The sequence below is a fragment of the Hemibagrus wyckioides genome, linkage group LG08 (genome assembly GCF_019097595.1).
Source record: "Hemibagrus wyckioides isolate EC202008001 linkage group LG08, SWU_Hwy_1.0, whole genome shotgun sequence".
NCBI lineage: Eukaryota > Metazoa > Chordata > Actinopteri > Siluriformes > Bagridae > Hemibagrus > Hemibagrus wyckioides.
In genome coordinates this window covers 5,040,001-5,060,302 of record NC_080717.1, presented here as the reverse complement: position 1 = coordinate 5,060,302, position 20,302 = coordinate 5,040,001, and the positions used below count along the sequence as shown (strand labels likewise).

Below are 20,302 nucleotides of genomic sequence, written 5' to 3'. Positions count from 1 at the left end.
TGTTTATTTTGATAAATGGCAGTCGGACGTAGATTATTAAGCACGTTCTCTGCACAAGTGTCTACAAAGCGTGGCTAGTAATGCAGCTCGGCCATTGCAGAGTGCATCAGCTGCAATAAACACACATTAATTCATCCTCCTTCGTTAGGGTTTCACAAAAAACTGAGAACACTGAGGAACAAAACAGCACATGATGATAAGGACTCAGCAAACAACACGTGCAAGACAATCGGGATAAATTGGGGAAGGAATTAGTGAAACAAGAGGGACAGGGTTGGGGAGGCAGGAATGGGCTAAGGATCGGGCGGGGCAAACACGTGAGAACACAAAACATAAACAGACACGTGGCACAGAGTATAAACAAACCCCTGCGGGAATGCCACCTGTTCTTCCAACAGGGATTTAACCAAGCCATAGTTGATATAGGGTGCCATTACTTTTAGCCCAATTGATTTTGTCGCACTTTTTTCTTGTGAAAGTGCTTAATATAAAATAATGTGATAATACTGAGATGCAGAAATGAGGCAGGTCCTCACAGCTTCTGAAGGTTCTGGTACTTAATGAACATGTCAGTGTTCAGTTTCCTTAAACGGTTCCTTTGTAAAGACCTGGGGCGAGAGACACAGTCAGAGAGTGAGAGAGAGAGAGAGAGAGAGAGAGAGAGAGAGATGTTAGCTTGTTCATCTTTCCTTTTCAACTAATCTATGAAATCTTTTTTTCTTAGTCTAGATCTTAGTCTCAATCTTTCTTGACAAACCTTCCAAAACAACAAGAACAACATCACCTTCTTTCTGATTTAGGCCACACCCACTCTGCTTTCAAATATGAATACAGGTACCGCTATGATTAATTGAGCTCTTAATTATATCCATTTAGAACACATTATACAGTATGTTCAGTCTGAATAATGTATTTGTACTCATTAGCTTCCACCACTGAAGACTGAAATAAGTGAGAGAAGCACACAGAAGCTGATAGAGTCACTCTGACTCGCCTAAGGAGACCCATCAGCTAACACATTATGCTGGATAATCTACTTGTTCAGACTCATCAGCCGTGTCCGGTTCATTTTCAGCTAGGAGATAAAAGGGTGGCTCAATTTAAACAGGAAGGAGGACGGCTGTACGGTACGACTTCACACGCAAAGGCTTTGTTTGCTCATGAGATCCGTCTCACTTAATATCCTGCTGTTGTTTCAGCAGGAGCTGAGAACGCTAACCATATTTCTCTGAAGACTACTGAGCGTGCGGAGCGAAGTGCCTGAGAGTGTACTTGTAATCAGCCGAGTCCGTCTCACACTGTGTTTTCATCTAAAGCTCCACCGCCACACTAACGATCAAAGGCTAAATTGTCACAATTGGGCCTCAATTAAGCAATCAGGCCTTGTCAGTAGGTGATAGTTTGTTAAATCAAGTGAAGTAGATTTCCATCAACTTTACAGAGTATAGAGACTTCTGACTGCAAATATTATGGTTATCCAATCATCCATCACTCCAATTTATGAACTGATTATCCTGCACATGGAACCTGGAATTTATCCCAGGGTCCTTGTGGGCACAAGGCAGTGGACACTGGACACCGCCTTGGCGGTGGACTCACATAGCTATACACACAACATAGAGTTCAGAGATGCCAATCAGCCTACAGCACATTTCATTGGAATGGGGAGGAAACCACTGAAGCACGGGGAGAACATACAAAGTCCAACAAACACAGGGGGCGGAGTCAGGAATCAAACCCCTGGAGGTGTGTGACCAACAAGCAATAAACTAATCTAATCTAATCTAATCTAATCTAATCTAATCTAATCTAATCTAATCTAATCTAATCTAATCTAATCTAATCTAATCTAATCTAATCAAAATCTAATCCAATCTCATCACAATTCCGATGTTTTAATTTCTATAGTAACTCACATTATGACATGAACAGCAGATCCTGCACATTAATATATTTTGGATTTATAGATTTAAATATAAAAAAATAGGAATGATGAATGGTCACTGATATGGTAAAATATTCTTTTGAGGAGACTTTTTTCTCTATTTGGAAGGAGTCTCCAGTGCCAAAATTAAAAAAAAAAAAAGGAACGAAGTTGGTTTTATCTAGACCTTAAAAGTAAAAATTAAATGGAAAATACATTAGTATCACATGCCATTTTGTTGCTGTAAAAATGGCTAAGGAATAAGTGGAATTAAACACCTGAGTGCATGCTGTGAATGGAAAATAATTAACTTTTCATTGTGATGCATTACATCATCATCATTCATCATTCATCATCCTATAGCATCCTGCCTCATAGTGTTTTATTCTTCATACAAAGCAGCGGTATGGGAAACAGGTCCCAGAGGAATGTATCATTCCATTCAGTTGTGTGTTGAGGAGTCGTGACTGGCTCAGGGAAGCAGCTGAGTCCATGAGATATGAAGTTTGTAGTAAAGCTTCTTCACTTTGCAGACCAAACGAGCATCTGAGGGATGGTTACTTTGTGTGGAGAATATCATTAACCTCATTTTGTATAATCAAGTTTCCTAATTTGCCGATGACTTTTGGGAATTTTTATTTCCTGGCCGCCCTGCTGAAATGTAAATAAATAAATTAATTAATTAATAAATAAATATGCGCAGAAACGATAAAATGAAAAGCCTGAGAGTAGAGAGGTAAACAACATCCTGTTTTCCAATGCAAAACACAGCCTCTGTAAACAGTTTTGTTGACACATCCTGTTCCCATTATAGCACAAAATCACTTATTAAGTCAAAGAGGCAGAACGGATGCCATAAAGGCAATTTGGCTCTTTGAAGTGTGCTTTCTTAAATGACGTGCCACATAATTTATCTGCCTACTCTTATATCATTTGAGCCTGACGTTCTTCCCTATACGCTTTACATAGCAAAATAAATATATACTTCACACTCACCTTAACAGGGGCACCTGCTTGTTCACGCAATTCAGCCAAACATTTGACAGCAGAACAATGAATACAAACATGCACAAGCTTCAGGTTAAAAAAATGTGCGATCTTTCACCATGGCATGACTAATGGCAACAAAAAAGGCGGGTTTGAGTTTTACAGAAACTGCTGATCTGCTCAGACGGATCTGTCTATAGAGTTTAGAAAGAATAGAAGCAAAAATACATCTGGTGAGTAGCGGCTCGTCTACAGCCAGACCGGTTCGAGACTATAGTATCTCAAATAATTACTCTTTGCGAAACATTAAAGTGTTCAATGCAGTGATCCTAATAAACCTCTAGGGGGCGTGTAAAGAAAATATCGTACAGCAAAGATGATGCTTTCAAACATTTTGTTCATTGTCTGTACCGCTTATCCGATTTATCCTCAGGTCACGGGTCAGGTCTCAGGTGTCATCGGGCATCAAGGCAGGATACACCCTGGACGGAGTGCCAACCCATCGCAGGGCACACACACACACTCATTCACTCACGCAATCACACACTACAGGCAATTTAGAGACTCCAATAAGCCTAGAAGCATGTCTTTGGACTGTTGGAGGAAACCGGAGCACCCGGAGAAAACCCACCAAGCACGGGGAGGACATGCACACACACAGTAAACGGGCGCGAGACTCAAACCCAGGACACTGGAGGTGATAACCACTAAGCCACCATGCCGCCGCTTTCAAACATAATGAACAATAATATATAAATAAATTAATACATTTCTCAATCAGTTTCATTTCTTAATTTAAACAGGAGTCTTAATGACTAGCCTGAATGATGTACACTACCATGATGGACAACAATAAACCTCCAAAAATATGAATGTTATGAATGAATGACTGATTTATTAATCAGTGTTGCAGCTGGTAATGTTGCCTCCTCAGAGCTCCAGGGTTCCTCTTTGTGTGCTTTGCAGCATATCTGACAGCCATGACATTAATTCACACAGAAGGTGTACTAAACTCTGACAGACACTGTGTTCTCTCTAAAGCAAGCGTGTGCTAGTAAACACCTATTTAGCAGCCGGTGATGCCTTGATCTCATGTACAGTGTTCTAACAGCTTCACACACACACATGAGCATGATGAAGAGGAACTCACATCATGGTGACGTTCGTGGACACAGTAGGGACGTCTTTAAAGTGAGCACCGTTGCAGTCAAGCTCCAAATCCCTACACTGACACTCGGCTGGTACGGGGCCGAGTACTGAGAGAGACGACGGGGAGGAGGAATTGAGAGAGAGAGAAGAGAGAGATGTTAGGAAGAATAATGTATTTCCACTTGGACTGACTTGCAGAAAGAAATGCACAGAAGAAGTAGGACTTGTTTAATGAAAGAATATTCGCATATATATCACAAAGGGTTTCTAATGAAAGCCTAGCACTTTCTGAAGACTGAGGTGATGTATAAAGTGAGTTCCGCGTGCATCTTTTTTCAATATTTCTCACACGTTTTTTTCTCACATGACTAATTTATTAGCACGAGTTAAAGCTTTTTCCTTTTACATTATACATGTACATACATGATTTTCTTACATGATTAATTTATTTTGACATAGCACATATGTTTTTACATTTCATATACATATGACTTATAAATAATTTATTTCCATATTAATATTAAATTCATTTTTGAAATGTGGTTCTTCCACATGATTTTATTAACATGAATGTTTCAGATTTTTGTGTTTTAAATTTAATTGTTTTAATTTAATGTAATATTAAGTAACATTTAACAACAACAATATTAATAAAAGTAATAATAATATCAATAAAATGATTATTAAAATATTATTATTATTATTATTATTATTATTATTATTATACCTCATTATTTTATGTTTAAATGTTAACCAAAAACATGTATTGCATGTCTTTTAATGCAATACACAATTTCAGTGTAACATTATGCACACACAAGCATTGTTTATTGATATTAAGCATGATTACAAGCAAAATACATTTAATTAAATAGTAACTACTGAGTAACTACTGTCTAATTGATGCTTAAGAAGCACAAGCTGCTTTACAAACATGTTTACCAAAACCTTTTGCCTCATCCTGAACGAGAGGCTAATCAAAAATTCATAAGCTCTTCATAAACCGATTGCCAATGTCTGCCCTTAGGTCTTGAGCTTTTAAAAATTAAAAAATATCCTTGAACAAAAAGGTAAAATGAACGTAGATGGTTTTATAATTGTAAGAGTCTCTAAATGGCATTGGTAATATGATATTACTGACTACTCTACATGGACGAATATTTTAGAGTCTTCTATAAGCTTTATGGAACCAGTTTAATGGAAATTTTGGGGACCCAAAAAAGTGTCTGGAAAGTCAAGAAGAAAACAGAAAGATAAGTAAAAGTGAGCTGTCTGAGTATAAATGCTGCAATAATAACACAACAGTCCATTTCTGGCACTTCAGACTTCAGAATCTCCTGCAATTGAAGTAAATATAGCTTTCAGGAGACCGGCAGTGGAAAGAAAATCGACTGTAAGAACAACAGAAAAAGGTCAATACATCACACGAAGGATTATACTAAATAGACCACATTGTGTACTTGAGCCTCTGCACTGTTGCCCTCAAGCTGCATAAGTGCCCACTTACTGAAGACAGCAGTGACAGCCATGTGGTTACGAGGTTAAACTAGTCATTAGAAGGTCATGGGATCAAATCCCAACACCACCAAGCTGCCACTGGTGAGTCCTTGAGTAAGCCTCCAAAGCCTCAGTTGTATGAATGAAATAAATATAAGTAGCTCAGGGTGAGAGTGTCTGCCAAATGCTATAGATTTAGAGTAACCTTGCTTTTAAATGGCTTACAGGTGGTTCCTAGAGTAAAGATATAACCTGGACTTCAGAGTGATATAATTCTGACATAATATAGTGACCTTGATTGGCTAGGGCTCTCTGATCTGAATCTGTCTATCTATCTATCTATCTATCTATCTATCTATCTATCTATCTATCTATCTATCTATCTATCTATCTATCTATCTATCTATCTATCTACTGTATCTATCTGTAACGAAACATTCAGCACTATTCACTTGACCAGTAACTTGCAGACAGGCAGACAGACAAAAAGACAGATAGATAGATAGATAGATAGATAGATAGATAGATAGATAGATAGATAGATAGATGAAGAGGCAGATAGATAGATAGATAGATAGATAGATAGATAGATAGATAGATAGATAGATAGATAGATAGATAGATAGATAGATAGATAGACAGACAGACGGACGGACAGACAGACAGACAGACAGACAGACAGATAGACGGAAACAGCATTTTCTCAGATCACTTCAGTTTCAGGAGATTGAATTCTGCATCTTTACTCACGACATGTGGTTGATTTGGTTCCAGCATCTTTACTGGGCATCCCAAAGTATTTGTCAAACAAATGAGGCCAGCCGTTGTTGTCTCCTGAAAAATGATGCAATGATAAGTCAACGACGATGTTCGAATTTGCTCACTGAAAAATAGCCTATAGATTTTTAGGCCCCAAAGATATGATGTATCATCCTCCCCTAACAACACATTCTCTCTATGCACATTTAACTCTATGACTTTTCACATCGCCTCCATGTTGGAGAAGCTGGATTTGGAATATACGCTGCTGAAAACCAATTTGTGGGGTCCTGGTAATCATTTTGCACCGTCTGCTGGGTGATAAATGGAGCATGCTATACCCGAATAGCACATGTTCCTCAACATTCGCTGCAGTTTCTCGCAATAAAAAATATTGTTATTTTCATTACAGCCTAAAGCTTCAATTGAAAAGAAAATGAACCAGTCAGCATGCAAATAGGAGAGACGTCAGTGGCAGCGACTTTTCCCTGACTTTGCACTTCTGACATCTACAACAAATAAATCTGTCAAAACATCCAGCCTTCCCAATCCTAACTCATCAATCTCTAGTGATGTTATTAGAAAGCAGGAGCAAGAAGTGTGAAGAACTAGAATGAGTTTTCAGTGATGAGAGCACTCTTCAACCTTTGAAGGCTTTTTAGGTGAAGTTCTGGTGACACTACCTGAATCCTGATCAAGAGTTTTACAATTCGATTATTCACAAATGTCTGTCAGCTAATATGCCATGAAAGTCGGTGTTTAATGCATAACAGGTTCAACAGCGTGACTTGAGAAGCCTGTCAGACAATGACAAGGACCATCAGGCACTGCATGGGTGTGACTTAAACACTAACATTTCCCAACATTATATATACATAGACAGCCAATCAGAGTGACAGAAAAACAGATAGATGGGTGAATGGTCCTATAGATGGCTGGATGGATGGATGTATGGATGGATGGATGGATGGATGACCTGATGGATGGGATTGATGGATGGATGGATGGATGTATGTATGGATGGATGGATGGACGGACGGATGGATTGATGAATGGATGGATGGATGGATGGATGGATGGATGGGCGGATGGATGGGTGGATGACTTGAGGGATGTATGTATGGATGGATTGCTAGATGGATGGATGAATGGACGAATAAATGGATGAATAAATGGACTGATGGAGGGATGGATGGATGGATGGATGGATGGATAGATGGATGGATAATTGAATGGATGGATAGATGGATGATTTAATGGATGGATGGATGGATGGATGGAGGGATGGATGGATGGATAATTGAATGGATGGATAGATGGATGATTTAATGGATGGATGGATGGATGGACAGATGGATGGATGGATGAATGGACAAATAGAGAATCTGTTAGGCTGACAGGTGGATACGCCGAGACAAATCATTTACCTTGCACGCCTGTCAATAAACAATGTTGACATTCAGGATCGCTAAATAAACGTTATTAAAATGATCACATGAAATAGCTCAGGATTATGTGACCTTTTACAAGAATGCAGAAATATTGTTACTCCCAAAAGATCCCCACAGGGAATCCGGCTAATTGAGCTCGATTTAATAGGCAGGACTTATTCATACACTGATTGCATGAATTTTTTCTATTCTTAGTTAAATTAGGCTTCAGCTTATTGTCATCACTTAGTGTCAATGCTAAACCTGTGGTTTACAGAGAATATCTGCAGACATGGGACTAACTTTAAAAATGTTTCAGTAGATATAATGGGGAAAGAGAATGAAGGATGTTACAAGATAATACAAGCAGAGAAAGAGAAATGTTCAGTTTCTATTCAAATACGTGGAAATGCTTAAAAAGTTTAGCATTGTAGATGTTTTGTTCTTTCTTTTTCCTTCTCGAAAAAAACTCTTTCTCTTGAATTGCTCTCGGTGTGGATCGTCCATTCCTGTCGTTTTCCTGTCATCTTTTGTTTTTGTGTGTGTGTGTTTTACTTCTCCATGTGTGTGTGTGTGCTATTGACTTGGTTTCAGTCCTCACTTCCTCCTAGTTCATTGTTTTTTTTGTCACCACTTTAATAAGTTAATCGCTCTGTGTATATTTCTAAATGTATGCTCCAGGTCTTGGTGTGTTCTTGTTTCTTGCATCTCTTTGTGTTTTTATCGTTTTTTAATTAGCTTGTGTGTTTTCCCAGTATTCTAGTTTTGTGCATGTTGTATCCTGGTTTATCATTTTCTTCTTTAGAGATGTCACAATTAAAGGTCCATTTTGGAAAAGATAAACAGGAAAGCCTGAAAACAGGACATGACCTAGGTTCCATTTCAAATTTAAGAAAAATTTTTCTTTTTCTTTTCTCTCATCACAGCCATTCTTGCTCCATGGCTCCCAGCTACTGATGGCTGGGGCGTCATCAGCGTTCGAACTTGCGATCTCCTAACGATTGGTGAAAACTTTTCTTGCACCAACTGGGAGCCTTTATGTCTCCAATTAACTGTCTCAGAACATTTCATTTCATTTAGCCTGGAGTAAGCCCTATCCAGCAATCTTTTTCAAATTAAAATCTACTCAATTACTTATATTACTTAGAAATTATTATTCCATAGCCCTAAGTAAACAAACAATTACTGAAAACGCCCCTGGATATTACATTGATGCTCCGTTCTACCCAGAGCCTTATGCTTCCACTCAGCTTGTGTGTATGAAAAAAGACGAGCTAGATATAAAGAGATGGTGATGATGAGTTCAATAAGAAGAGCAACGATGGAATCCATGGCTTTCATGCATTACAGCAGGATGAGTTTCATTTCAGGGTGAAAATAAGGGCATGTCTTTATTAGTAACGGTAAATAAAAGTATTCATCAGTGAGGCTGATGAAAGAGAAAGAGAAATTTCAAGGTTTCTATTAATGACCAAATATTTTAAAGTGTAAAAGTACTATCCTGTTTTATGCCCACCCCAACTTCACTGCTCCTCCAGCTCTACTGTAATTAATCATCAGATCACGGATTTGACCTGTCGAAGCTCTTGAACTGGACTATTTAAGGATGATTTAGCTGTTTTGTGGACTTTGTACATCAGTAAAGATAACTAGAAATGTAAAAAGTATGACATGCCATTCTCTCATTAGGTCACAAGACGATCTTCGGTGAAGTTGATGTGGTATAAGAGGATTAAAACACAAAATGTGGCTCATTTCTAGCCTGTAAATCCTTTAAGTTGCAGAGAATACACAAACTTTTTTCATTTTTAAAAATACCCGTGTTGCTATATTACGTTATTATGTGACTTTCAAGCCTGATTTTTTTTATTTGAGCTATTACTGGTAAAGGAGGAACTCAAAAATGAATCAAATTAAGACATGCCATACGTAGTAGTATAAGAAGATTAAAATACAATGACATTTTTGTAAATTTACCCTAAAATTCCTTTAAACTATTAAGAATATTGAGACATTTTACCATTTTAAAAACACCTGCGTTGCCGTATTGTGTTAACACGTGAGCGTCAAGCCTGACACGATGTCATGCAGCATATTCTTGTGCAACAACAATGAAGTTCATTATATACAAGGTGCAAATAAGTTGCATGCAGATGTATTTTTCTGTGAAACTGAAAATGTTTGGATAAGATCGTCCTACGGTTGCTATTGAAAAAATACAGACCCTAATTTAAAAGCTTTTTTCATCTGAGAAATGGTCGGAGAATGGTGATCTTAGTTAAGGCTCATAAATAGCATGACCAACTATTGAGTTTTATACATTAGTTGGATTACTCTACTGTATATAAAATGTGAGTGAGGACGATCACGATCATGATTGTGACCACGTAAATGCTATGCATGCTATGCTGTGGTCCTATTTGCTATGCATGCTATGCTGTGGTCCTATTTGCTGTGGTCCTAATGCTATGCTGTATAGAAACAAGCAAATAAGGCTCAAACAGAGGTACAGAATTAAGAGTAGGGCAAGAAAGAATTAACTATAGGGAATATGGAGACTTAAAAATGACACTAATTTAAAAAAGAAAGGTAAAATACAAAGCTTGGGTTGATATTGTATTAAGATACAGATGAGAAACATGTTACAGGTGTCAACAATCAGCGATTGTGGCCATATCAGCATCAGGGAAGGAGTAGAAAACCAAAAAATGTAATTTTTCTCAATCGGCAAAAGTCAAAACATAAGTGCCCAGGTGCGAGAGGGTTGAAAAAATGGTTGGGTTTCTTCTACTATGAATTCTTCCTAAAGTAAAAACAGAACTCAATGACAATTGATCAAGTGGTTAAGGCTCTGGGTCGTTGGCTAGAAGATCGGGGTTCAAGTCCCAGCACTGCCAAGCTGCCACTGTTGAGCCTTGAGAAAGGCCCTTAACCCACCCTGCTCCAGGGACACTGTATCATCCAGGGACTGACCCTGTGCTCTGACCCCAAACCCCATGGATGGGAAAGAGCTTCACTGTGCAGTAATGTATATGTGACAAATAAAGACAACTTAACTTATTGTATTCTTCAAAAATGTTATTATGGATAGAAATGTTCCAAGCAAATATAAATAGTATTAATGATTAAAGACTTTCTCAAATGCAACACCTTCAAATAAGGAATGAAGCTTTGCCTTATCTATAATGCATGGTGTTGCTACTACAGAAGAAGTTGTGCCTAAAAGGAAAAATGAAGCGTAAAAGATGCCTCACATGATTTTTTTTGTGTGAATTTATCTTACTCATGCAAGCTGATAGACCGCAGGTTCCTGACAGCCGAAGGCAACAGGACATACCTCTAGTTTTGTTTTTTTTGTTTTTTTAAAAAATAGAGGTATCATTATCAGGGATGATGATAGAAAACATAGATAACCCGACAACCTGGAAGCAATTTCACGCTCATTATTGACAAAAATAGAAAGGCCAGACTGGGACTATAGCGGAATCATAGACCTTGTTCCATAGATATATGGGTATTTTTTTAAAACATTTTTTTGCTGTGTATTAGCCTCCCGTCCTAACGAAAACAACATTTTCATCATTGAAAACAAACCATTAAGGTACAGATGTCATAGGATCGAAGTGTAAACTTTCCATCAAGACATTTCTTCACTCTGGAATCGCATATTTTTTACATCAAACGTTGTAATTTTCCACACTTCCTTCTACAAAAATGACCTAAATCTCTGAACTCCATACCAAAATATCTTACTCCATACCAAAATCAAATATCAGAAAGTTTTATTCCTCACCAAACTAACTTGGCCTGATATAAATAGCCCACTTCCTTGCTAATCCTATTCCTGTAGAAGTCTTAAAATTAGCTTAATTAAGATGTACAAGCTTACAGATGGGATACAGAGATATCCATAAACAAAGCAAAAGACATGACATCTTCAATTAATCTCCCCAGACTAGAGCACTATGCCTGTCAGATGTGATTAGAATTCTGATGGGTAAACACAATCTGTTCCACACACCAGGAAAATGGATGAAAGAGGATTGACCAAGTCTTAAGTTTCAAATCTCTCTCATATAAACAAAAGTCTAAAGTGTTGGGCTAAAATGGCTAGCTTCTTAGTGACCTATCTAACTAAAGATACAACTAGCTTGTCGGCAAAAGGTCAGAAAGTAGGGGAAAAAATCATTTGGATTCTTTTCTCACGGATTTTGTAGTATTGTAATAGTTGAGAAAACAAACTGAGAGAAAGTTTGATCACAATTTAGCAGTTATTGGTAACGTCAAATTTTTATACGTAAGATTTTTTTTACACCTGGTGTGATTCCAGGTATGATATACCCATATAGCATGAAAACAGCCACACACACTTAGGGATTAAATCCACATATAGATACACAAATTTACAGGATGTAGATAAACATAATTGTGTTACAGCCCTAATGGCAATACTTCCATGGTCATTTTAACAAGCTGGAAAAGACACTAAATAGAAAACTAACCTGAATCCTAAACCATGATCTGACCAAATAGCTATTTGAGGTGTCCAAGTACATTAACCTCAAAAAGAGATCCTGGCCTTAGTCAGAGTATCACCTGACACCTCCACCACCCAATTCATTAACTGATCTAAAACATCAGGCCCTGTCGAGGAGGCAGATGAATTACCATTCTCCACTGATGATGAGCTCATGCAATTGAATCCTTGTCCTCAGTCCAGTCTAATTCAATTGACCCCTCTTGTAAGGTAACTTTAACAGGTACCACCTGTTATGTCAGTGGCTGCATAGAGTACCAGGATGAGTTTGGGGGACTAAGTCATCTGGTAGTGCCCTTACTAGGGCAGTGGTAGTTTTCTTACTGGGGCATTGGTAGTTCCCTTGCTGGGGCAGTGGTAGCTCCCTTTCTGGGGCAGTGGTAGGTCCCTTACTGAAGCAGTGGTAGCTCCCTTGTTAGTGCATTGGTAGGTCCTTTCCTGGGGCAGTGGTAGGTCCTGTACTGAAGCAGTGGTAGCTCCCTTGTTAGTGCATTGGTAGGTCCTTTCCTGGGGCAGTGGTAGGTCCTGTACTGGAGCAGTGGTAGCCCCCTTACTGGAGCAGTGGTAGCCCCCTTACTGGAGCAGTGGTAGCCCCCTTACTGGGGCACTGGTAGCTCCCTTACTGGGGCAGTTGTATCTCCCTTACAGGAGCAGTGGTAGATCAAGTAGTTAAGGCTCTAGGTTGTTAATCAGGAGATCAGGCTTCAAGCTCCAGCACTACCAAGCTGTCACTGTTGGGCCCCTGAGCAAGGCCCTTAACCCATACAGCTTCAGGGGTACTGCATCATGGCTGTGCCTTTGTAGGCTTCCAGTACCATTTACTGCATACAAACAACTGTGCACAAAGCAAGGTCCATGAAGACTTAGTGTGTTAAGTTGGAGTGCAAGAACTTGAGTTTCCTCCACAGAGCCCTGACTACTAAACACCTTTGGAATGAACTGGAAAACTGAACCCCAGACCTCCTCACCAGCCGCACTATAAAGCTCTTGTGGCTGAATGATCACAAATCTCCATGGCCAAAGTCCAACATATAGTGGAAAGCCTTGCCAGGATACTGAATGCAATTATAACAGTAAAATCGGATTAAATCCAGAATGGGATGCCCATCAAGTACATATGGGTTTTATAACCAGGTGTCCATATTGTGTATATCTTGGTCTGCCTTTCACAGTTAGACTGTTTGTTGTAATGATGCAACCATCATCCCATCATCCTTTCCCCATTCCTGATGCAATTAGTTCAGGTGCACTGTCTTCTTTATGTAAGATAGACACCAAACCGGATCAACCTGAGCCTTTCTTGAAAGGGAATAAATAAAATTGAAGCAATGAATCAAGATACATTTTATACATCCAAAGAGACTCCACCATTTGTAAATGAACAGGGAATAAATGTGAAAGGAATGCAACAAATTCCTCTAATGTCAAGACCAAAATATAAAGCTCCAAGCTGTGATCAAGTGGCAGCTGAAGATGCTGTAATTATTCTGCGTACCACTTAGAAAAAAGATGGTATGTTGGAAAGATTGTGCTGGTTGTGATTCAAGTAGAGTAGAGAGTGCATTGCTTTTCTGCTGTGAAAACAAATTCTCCGGTTCTGAACCATTGGCTCTTTCAACTATTCAAAAATACAAATCTGCAAGAATTTGCTCTGATTGATCGAGTCTGTCTCCAACCTTAGGCTAAGGATGCTCTAAAAAAAACCCCACCCATCTATCCTCCTGTTCTTTCATCGCATCCTTTGTAGCTTTGGTTGCCTTTCCTGCTGCAAAACAGCACCTCATTTCTGAACCTTCTTTAGACATGTTCATATCACTTTCCATTTTTGAAACTCAGCTCAAAATCAGAAGGGAATTTTCCCCCCCCAAAGCTGAAAATGTCTCCATTTTTGCAAATCACTCTCCTTCTCTCTTAATGTACACATGTTGAAATTCCAAATATTTGTAGTCATGTGGTATGTGTTATCTGGGGATGTGGTAGCTTAGAGGTTAAGGAGCTGGACTTCTGATCAGAAGGTTGTGAGTTCACTCTGCTAATGATGGACCCAAGAGCAAGGCCCTTAACCATCGGTTGTATAAAATGAGATAAAAATGTAAGTTAGTATAAGGGTGTCTACCAAATTCCAGAAATGTACACGCAGTCAGAATTAAACCCAAAGTGGATGTGGTCTTTCTTTTGGCATAGTGTATAAATTTTACCTTTGACATCACTCGAAAAGACTCTCAAAACAAGATGTATGTAGTTCATATATATTTTTGCGTGTACATGCCTGTAACAAGCCCTTCTTTGTCCAGTGTTCTTCAAATCTGGAGCACACTTAGCCCCATGTGAAATAAAAATCTCCATGTACCTCTACCTCACTCTGATACCCTGTGAACCTTTCTGGCAAACGCAAGCAAGTGAGCCTTTGGCAAATTCATATTCGAGGATATATCTCATTCTTATACAGAGGGGCCCAAAAATGTTTACACACTTCAACAGTTGTTATCTATGCCCTTTTATAAAACCTCAGATTAGATTATGGCAGCAATGTGTAGTATCACAGTATGTTTCCTTTAAAGATGTCAGTAGTCGCACCATCGTGGAATGAGTTATGACCATCAGAAGAGAGCCAAAGAAAATGGCAGAGGCACACTTGACTTGAAGATCAGTTTGAAGTGGTGTTGTAAACTTGCAAATGTGTGTGAGCACATTGGCTATGTGTGTTTGGAACAGAACCACCAACACTCACACGAGTTCCCGATAGTAGTTCTCCAAAATCGAGTGTCTGGATGCTAATGGTGACGACTTTGAGCACCTAATGTGTTTGCATAATTCATACTTGCTTCCCTTTGATGGTTATATAAATTTCGTAGTAAATTTTTATGCATATGTAAGTGTGCATACCCCTCTGTATATTCATATCTTTCTACATTTACATTTTTGGCATTTGTCAGACACCCTTATCCAGAGCAACTTACAATTTATGTGGTGTACATCTGTGGCCCCACTTTCACACTGTGTAACTTGATAAGATGCAACACCACATGATTTACACCTTTGGAAACACATTTACACATGGGTCAGTAAGCTGTGATTCAATGCCCTTGATTATAGAACAGAAAGCATTAGAATTAAAAGTAAACTCCAGGTAGCAGTGGGATTTTATTAATAACTTCAATTGAATCTCGGCATAGGATCGAAAAAAGAGACTGAGAGCGATGGGGGAAAAAAATTAGTTTTGGGTGCTGCTCACTTGCACATTCATCTCTAAATCTTTTCGGAGGCATTTCAGCAAATACCATCAGAGGCTGATTTACTGAGACAAACTCCGATTCCTCATTCCTGACGTCTTCTCCGTTTCCCTGTGACATTTTAGGAGCGGTGAGAAGAAGAATATTAAGAAATGATTTTTATCCACTCAAAATGTAGTCTTAGACTAGCAGTAGTCTTTTCTATAATCATGTCATGTGTATTTTGACATTTTCTCTATGTTGACCTTTTTACAGATGACGGAGTTTAATCATGTGTCTGTTCAAAACCTGCAAGATAAAAGGAGTTAAATGGCCCGGGTGCAAGTGTTGATGAGGGTGACGCTGGCAGTCTGGTGGATCCTTCTGGCTTTGAACAGTTATCTCTAGCCAGACATGTGCCATCTCCCATTCTTCTTACTCGGCCTTATCCAATTATCCACCAGAGGGATGTTCAAGGTTCCTCCAGACCAGGGGATAATGGGAGGTTGGAACCCCAGGACGCATTGGAAGGGCATCTGATGAGTAGAAGAGCAGATCAGTGAGTTCCAATGAGGTGTGCTCCACCCACAGGAGTTTCTGCTCCAGTCCTGTTGAATGGAACAGTAGGTGTGGAGAAATCATTTTCCTCTTGAGGGTTTCAAAATCTTGTAATTGATCTGTGTTTCACTTAAGAGTTTTGGGTATAAGGATAGAGGAGAAGCTACCATGCTTAACCCTTGGATGAACCATTGATAGAAGATCTAAAAAATACCAAGAATTGTTGGAAGTCTTGTGTTGCAGCCATTTGGTGATGGCTTTCACTTTTCTCTTGTCCATATTCACCCTGTACTCTTATGAATATGTAGCCTACAAAATTAACTGAATGTTAGTGAAATTCACATTTCTTAGATAAACATGTTATACGCTGCTAATTTAAAAAAAAAAAATGTCTGGTGATAAGTTCCTCTTCAGTTTTGGTGTAAGTGCTTGAGTAGGACCTGTTCAAAGGTCAGAGCCACAATCTCAAGGTCACTGTGGAAGTGACTTTCACAGGTCTCTTTATGGCTTTTGTATGTTTATGAATATTTTAAACTCTGACCTATGTATGTGGATGGAGATTGTTTGGATTCAGTGTTTATTCTCATCCTACATTTTTCCTTGGGAGGTCATCTAAAACTTTGTCAGGCTTCTTTAACAAGGGAGACCAAGAAATGGAAGAGGGCTCCATGCACAAAGAGTTTGATTGCCCAATGTCAAAAAAGAAGGTACAAAAATACGCTCCGGACAAACAAATCCATACTCCAGAGCAGTCAAGGAGACAGCCTAAGATCAAAACCAGATATCAAAAAGAGCTTCAGAACAGAGATGCTGAGGCAAAAAGGCAAGAAACATGACAAAAAAGCTCATACACAAAAGGCTATACAGAATAATCAATAGGTGTGTTTACATGGATTAAAAAAGTGTCATGTAAACACGTCAATCAGATGGAATTTGCCACATCCAATTAAAATTTCAATCAGATGGTAAGGGGTGGTTTAAACCATTTTTAGTCCGATCGAGAGGACATGTAAAAACTTAATTGGATGGAATATGTTCCTGGAAAGTTCTGCGCATGGGCAATGACGCAAGAATGACGTATGGATGTTGATACGAATGACGTATGATGTATGGATGTTTTCATGGACTGTGCGCATGTCAAAAGATCTAATCTGATTCTAATCATGTGTCATGTAAACGCGCATAACAATCTGATTACTTTATACCGCGTTCATGTAAACGCTGTGATCGGATTCGTCAATCTGATTGAATTCAGTCCGATCTGATTATAAAGTGTCCATGTAAACGCACCTAATGAGAACTTTGTGTTTAGTGACAGGTTCAGGTGCCGTTTAAAGTGTTCGGACAGGAAATACCAGAGGTAACCAAAGAAGTGGATCAGAACCCAGGAGAGGGCTCCCTCTGGTGATCAGGAGGGGAACTGTCTGACCTGGGTGTTACACTTAAGTGATAATAAAAAGGCAGGCTATTTATTTATTTGTTTGTTTGTTTGTTTATTTTCTTGCACTGTTAGATAGTGTAAAAAGATTTTTTACATTTTACATAATTAAGTAATTTAGCATTAGAGGGAACATGTTATCAAATAATTTTATTTATTTATTTATTTATTTATTTTTAAGATAATATTTTAAAATGTACTACATAATTAAGTAACTTAACATTAGAGGAATCATGATGTAATGGATAATTGATTGATTGATTGATTGATTGATTGATTGATTTTTATTTGTTTGTTTGTTTGTTGCTTTTGCTGCACTGTAAGATAATATTTAAAATATTACTACATAATTAAGTAATCTAACATTAGAGGGATCATGATATCATGGATAATTTATTTATGTATTTGCTTGTTTGTTTGTTTGTTTATTTATTTGTTTCTTTTACTGCACTGTAAGATAAAATTTTAAATATTACTACATAATTAGCTAATCTAACATGAGAGGGATTATGATATCGTGGAGAATATTCTTATTTATTGATTTGTTTGTTTGTTTGTTTGTTTGTTCCTTTCTTTATTTTACTGCACTGTAAGATAATATTTAAAAATTACTACATAATTAGGTAACCTAACATTAGAGGAATCATGATATGAAGAATTCTCTAATTTATTTATTTACTTACTAGATAAGAACTGTGTGTGTCTGCTATCTGAAATACTGCAAGCACAGAAAAAAAAGTAAACTTCTCCATGTAATATTAAGGCGATCCCTCAAACAGGCAGATCTTTATAACCAACTGCCAATCACTGAAACGTTAACGATCATCGAATGTCAGCAAGGTTGATTCCAAAGCTGAACACCTCGGCTCCAGTCAGACAGAGTGCTCGGAGTTGCAGCAGTCGATCAGTAAACAAATCCATAACAGTTTTTCTCAGCCAGAACTTTCTGTGTAATTGGTAAATATTGTAAACACACGCCAAGCATAAAGCTCTTTTATATTATTTGCATCCGCCTTTCAATTATTTATAGGTCTAGCTATCTAGCTGTCGTTACTCTCGCCTAACCTGAATATGGAAAATTTGCTTTTTTCATGCTCTTGTATATGAGAACAGACTGATAAATCTACAGAAACAGATAAAACAGAACTCAGAGAGATACAGAGAGATGTAAATATATACCTCAGTAACAAACATCTGTGCTTCTCTCAATCTCAAACCCACCAGCTGCCTTGGTATATATATCAAGATGCATGCATTTACATGAACATACCTCTGCAGAGGAACCTGCAATCCCATAGCTTTAAGGACTGTGTGGAATTAGGAAAGGCCTTGAGAATCTCAATAACAAGTTTCAGAGTATTTAAATGAAAATATTATAGAGTAAATACATTTTGCTAGTTGACTAAGCAACAGCGAGACGTAGCATTATGAAAAATGAACACTATAATCAAATATGCTGTTTGTAGAAGAATTGTAAGCTGTCTGGATTTACTAGAATGTTCCATATGAAAAGATCTTCCTTCTGCCTGGTTATTAGTCTTTATTCATCCTCCAGCAGCTATTCACGGATCCTTCCCTCACCATTCATGCCAATTCCCTGTAATTATACATGTCTTGCTGGGTTTTAACCAGGTCACTCAGCTCTAATGTTAGCACAGCTCGTCATATTTATTTATTTATTTTTATTCCAGATAGCCAGCGCGATCTAAAACCCATCATACTGCAGAAGTGCTCTTCTTAATTTTCCACAATAATTGGTTCCGGAATTAATTGGATCGACTTTATTTCCTGCATGAACAACACTGGAACACCACACTGAAATTCACACATTGGGCAATTGAAACACTCGCTAATCAAAACTAGAATCTGTATTTAATTGAAATACTGAATCATGTCAGGGCGACATTATGAAAGAACCCGAATTGCTCACAGGAATCATCGGCACTTTCGGCTTCAACTTTCCGCACGCTGCTTAGGTAGACCATTTAATCAAGTGAAAATTTAATGCTAGCTTAGCGGTTTAGACAAGATCTCAGTGACGTTTCTAGTTCATTCTGCAAAACTGCTCTATCTTCATTAGGCCTGGTTTAATCATTATAAGCCAGAGCTGATGTTGCTACATGACAGTTCATCAGAGAGTATTCCAGATTTTTGGGCAAATTTACCCAGATACTAGATGTCATTATTACAGCAAGCCTTATTAAATTCAATATATATATATATATATATATATATATATATATATATATATATATATATATATATATATATATATATATATATATATATATACACAGCTCCTAATACATGTTTATGTAAATATATTTGCCTTGTTTGCATTTGTGAATTGATTATGATCGCATCATTTGACTGAAACTGACACTATGATGAATTCCCCTGTTCAAACTTAAAGACTTCCTCATGGAGAAGCTGCAATAAATGCGACGGATGTCGAACGGCTGCACACGCAGCTCCAATAACTGTGAAATTAGACCCCACACTCGCAAACTTAATTAAAGGCTTAAGTGAAGCCCGAAGTGTTGTTAGTGTTTTATGAAAATATTCACACGGGGTCGTGTTCGGAGTCGAGATGGAGGTTTGTTTACTGAACAGCTCTGAATTACATTATGGTCATAACGACCGGCTCGTACATCACGATTTAACGACCTTGATGAAGTGTATTGTGGTTTAATTGTGCAGAGGAAAAAATGGCAAAAATATTAGGTAAAGTGCTGGATCCAGTGCTATTTTATAAGATGATGAATTATTATTAAAAGATTGGAAAAGATTTCTGTTTAATTAAACCATATT

General features: G+C 38.0%; 1 protein-coding gene across 2 annotated transcripts in view; it reads right to left on the bottom strand.

The window, feature by feature from the left end:
- Positions 1 to 20,302, bottom strand: part of rxfp1 (relaxin family peptide receptor 1) — a 56,086-nt gene that overhangs the window by 22,650 nt on the left and 13,134 nt on the right. For both annotated transcript variants that reach the window (XR_009205261.1, XM_058396367.1), the window contains exons 3-5: positions 6,308 to 6,391; positions 4,062 to 4,167; positions 537 to 608 (exon numbers count right to left, since the gene is read on the bottom strand). Coding sequence is in view for 1 of the 2 variants with exons in the window: in XM_058396367.1 (XP_058252350.1) it covers positions 537 to 608; positions 4,062 to 4,167; positions 6,308 to 6,391 (262 nt within the window). In the remaining variant the exon portion in view is untranslated. The remainder of the gene's footprint in view (positions 1 to 536; positions 609 to 4,061; positions 4,168 to 6,307; positions 6,392 to 20,302) is intronic.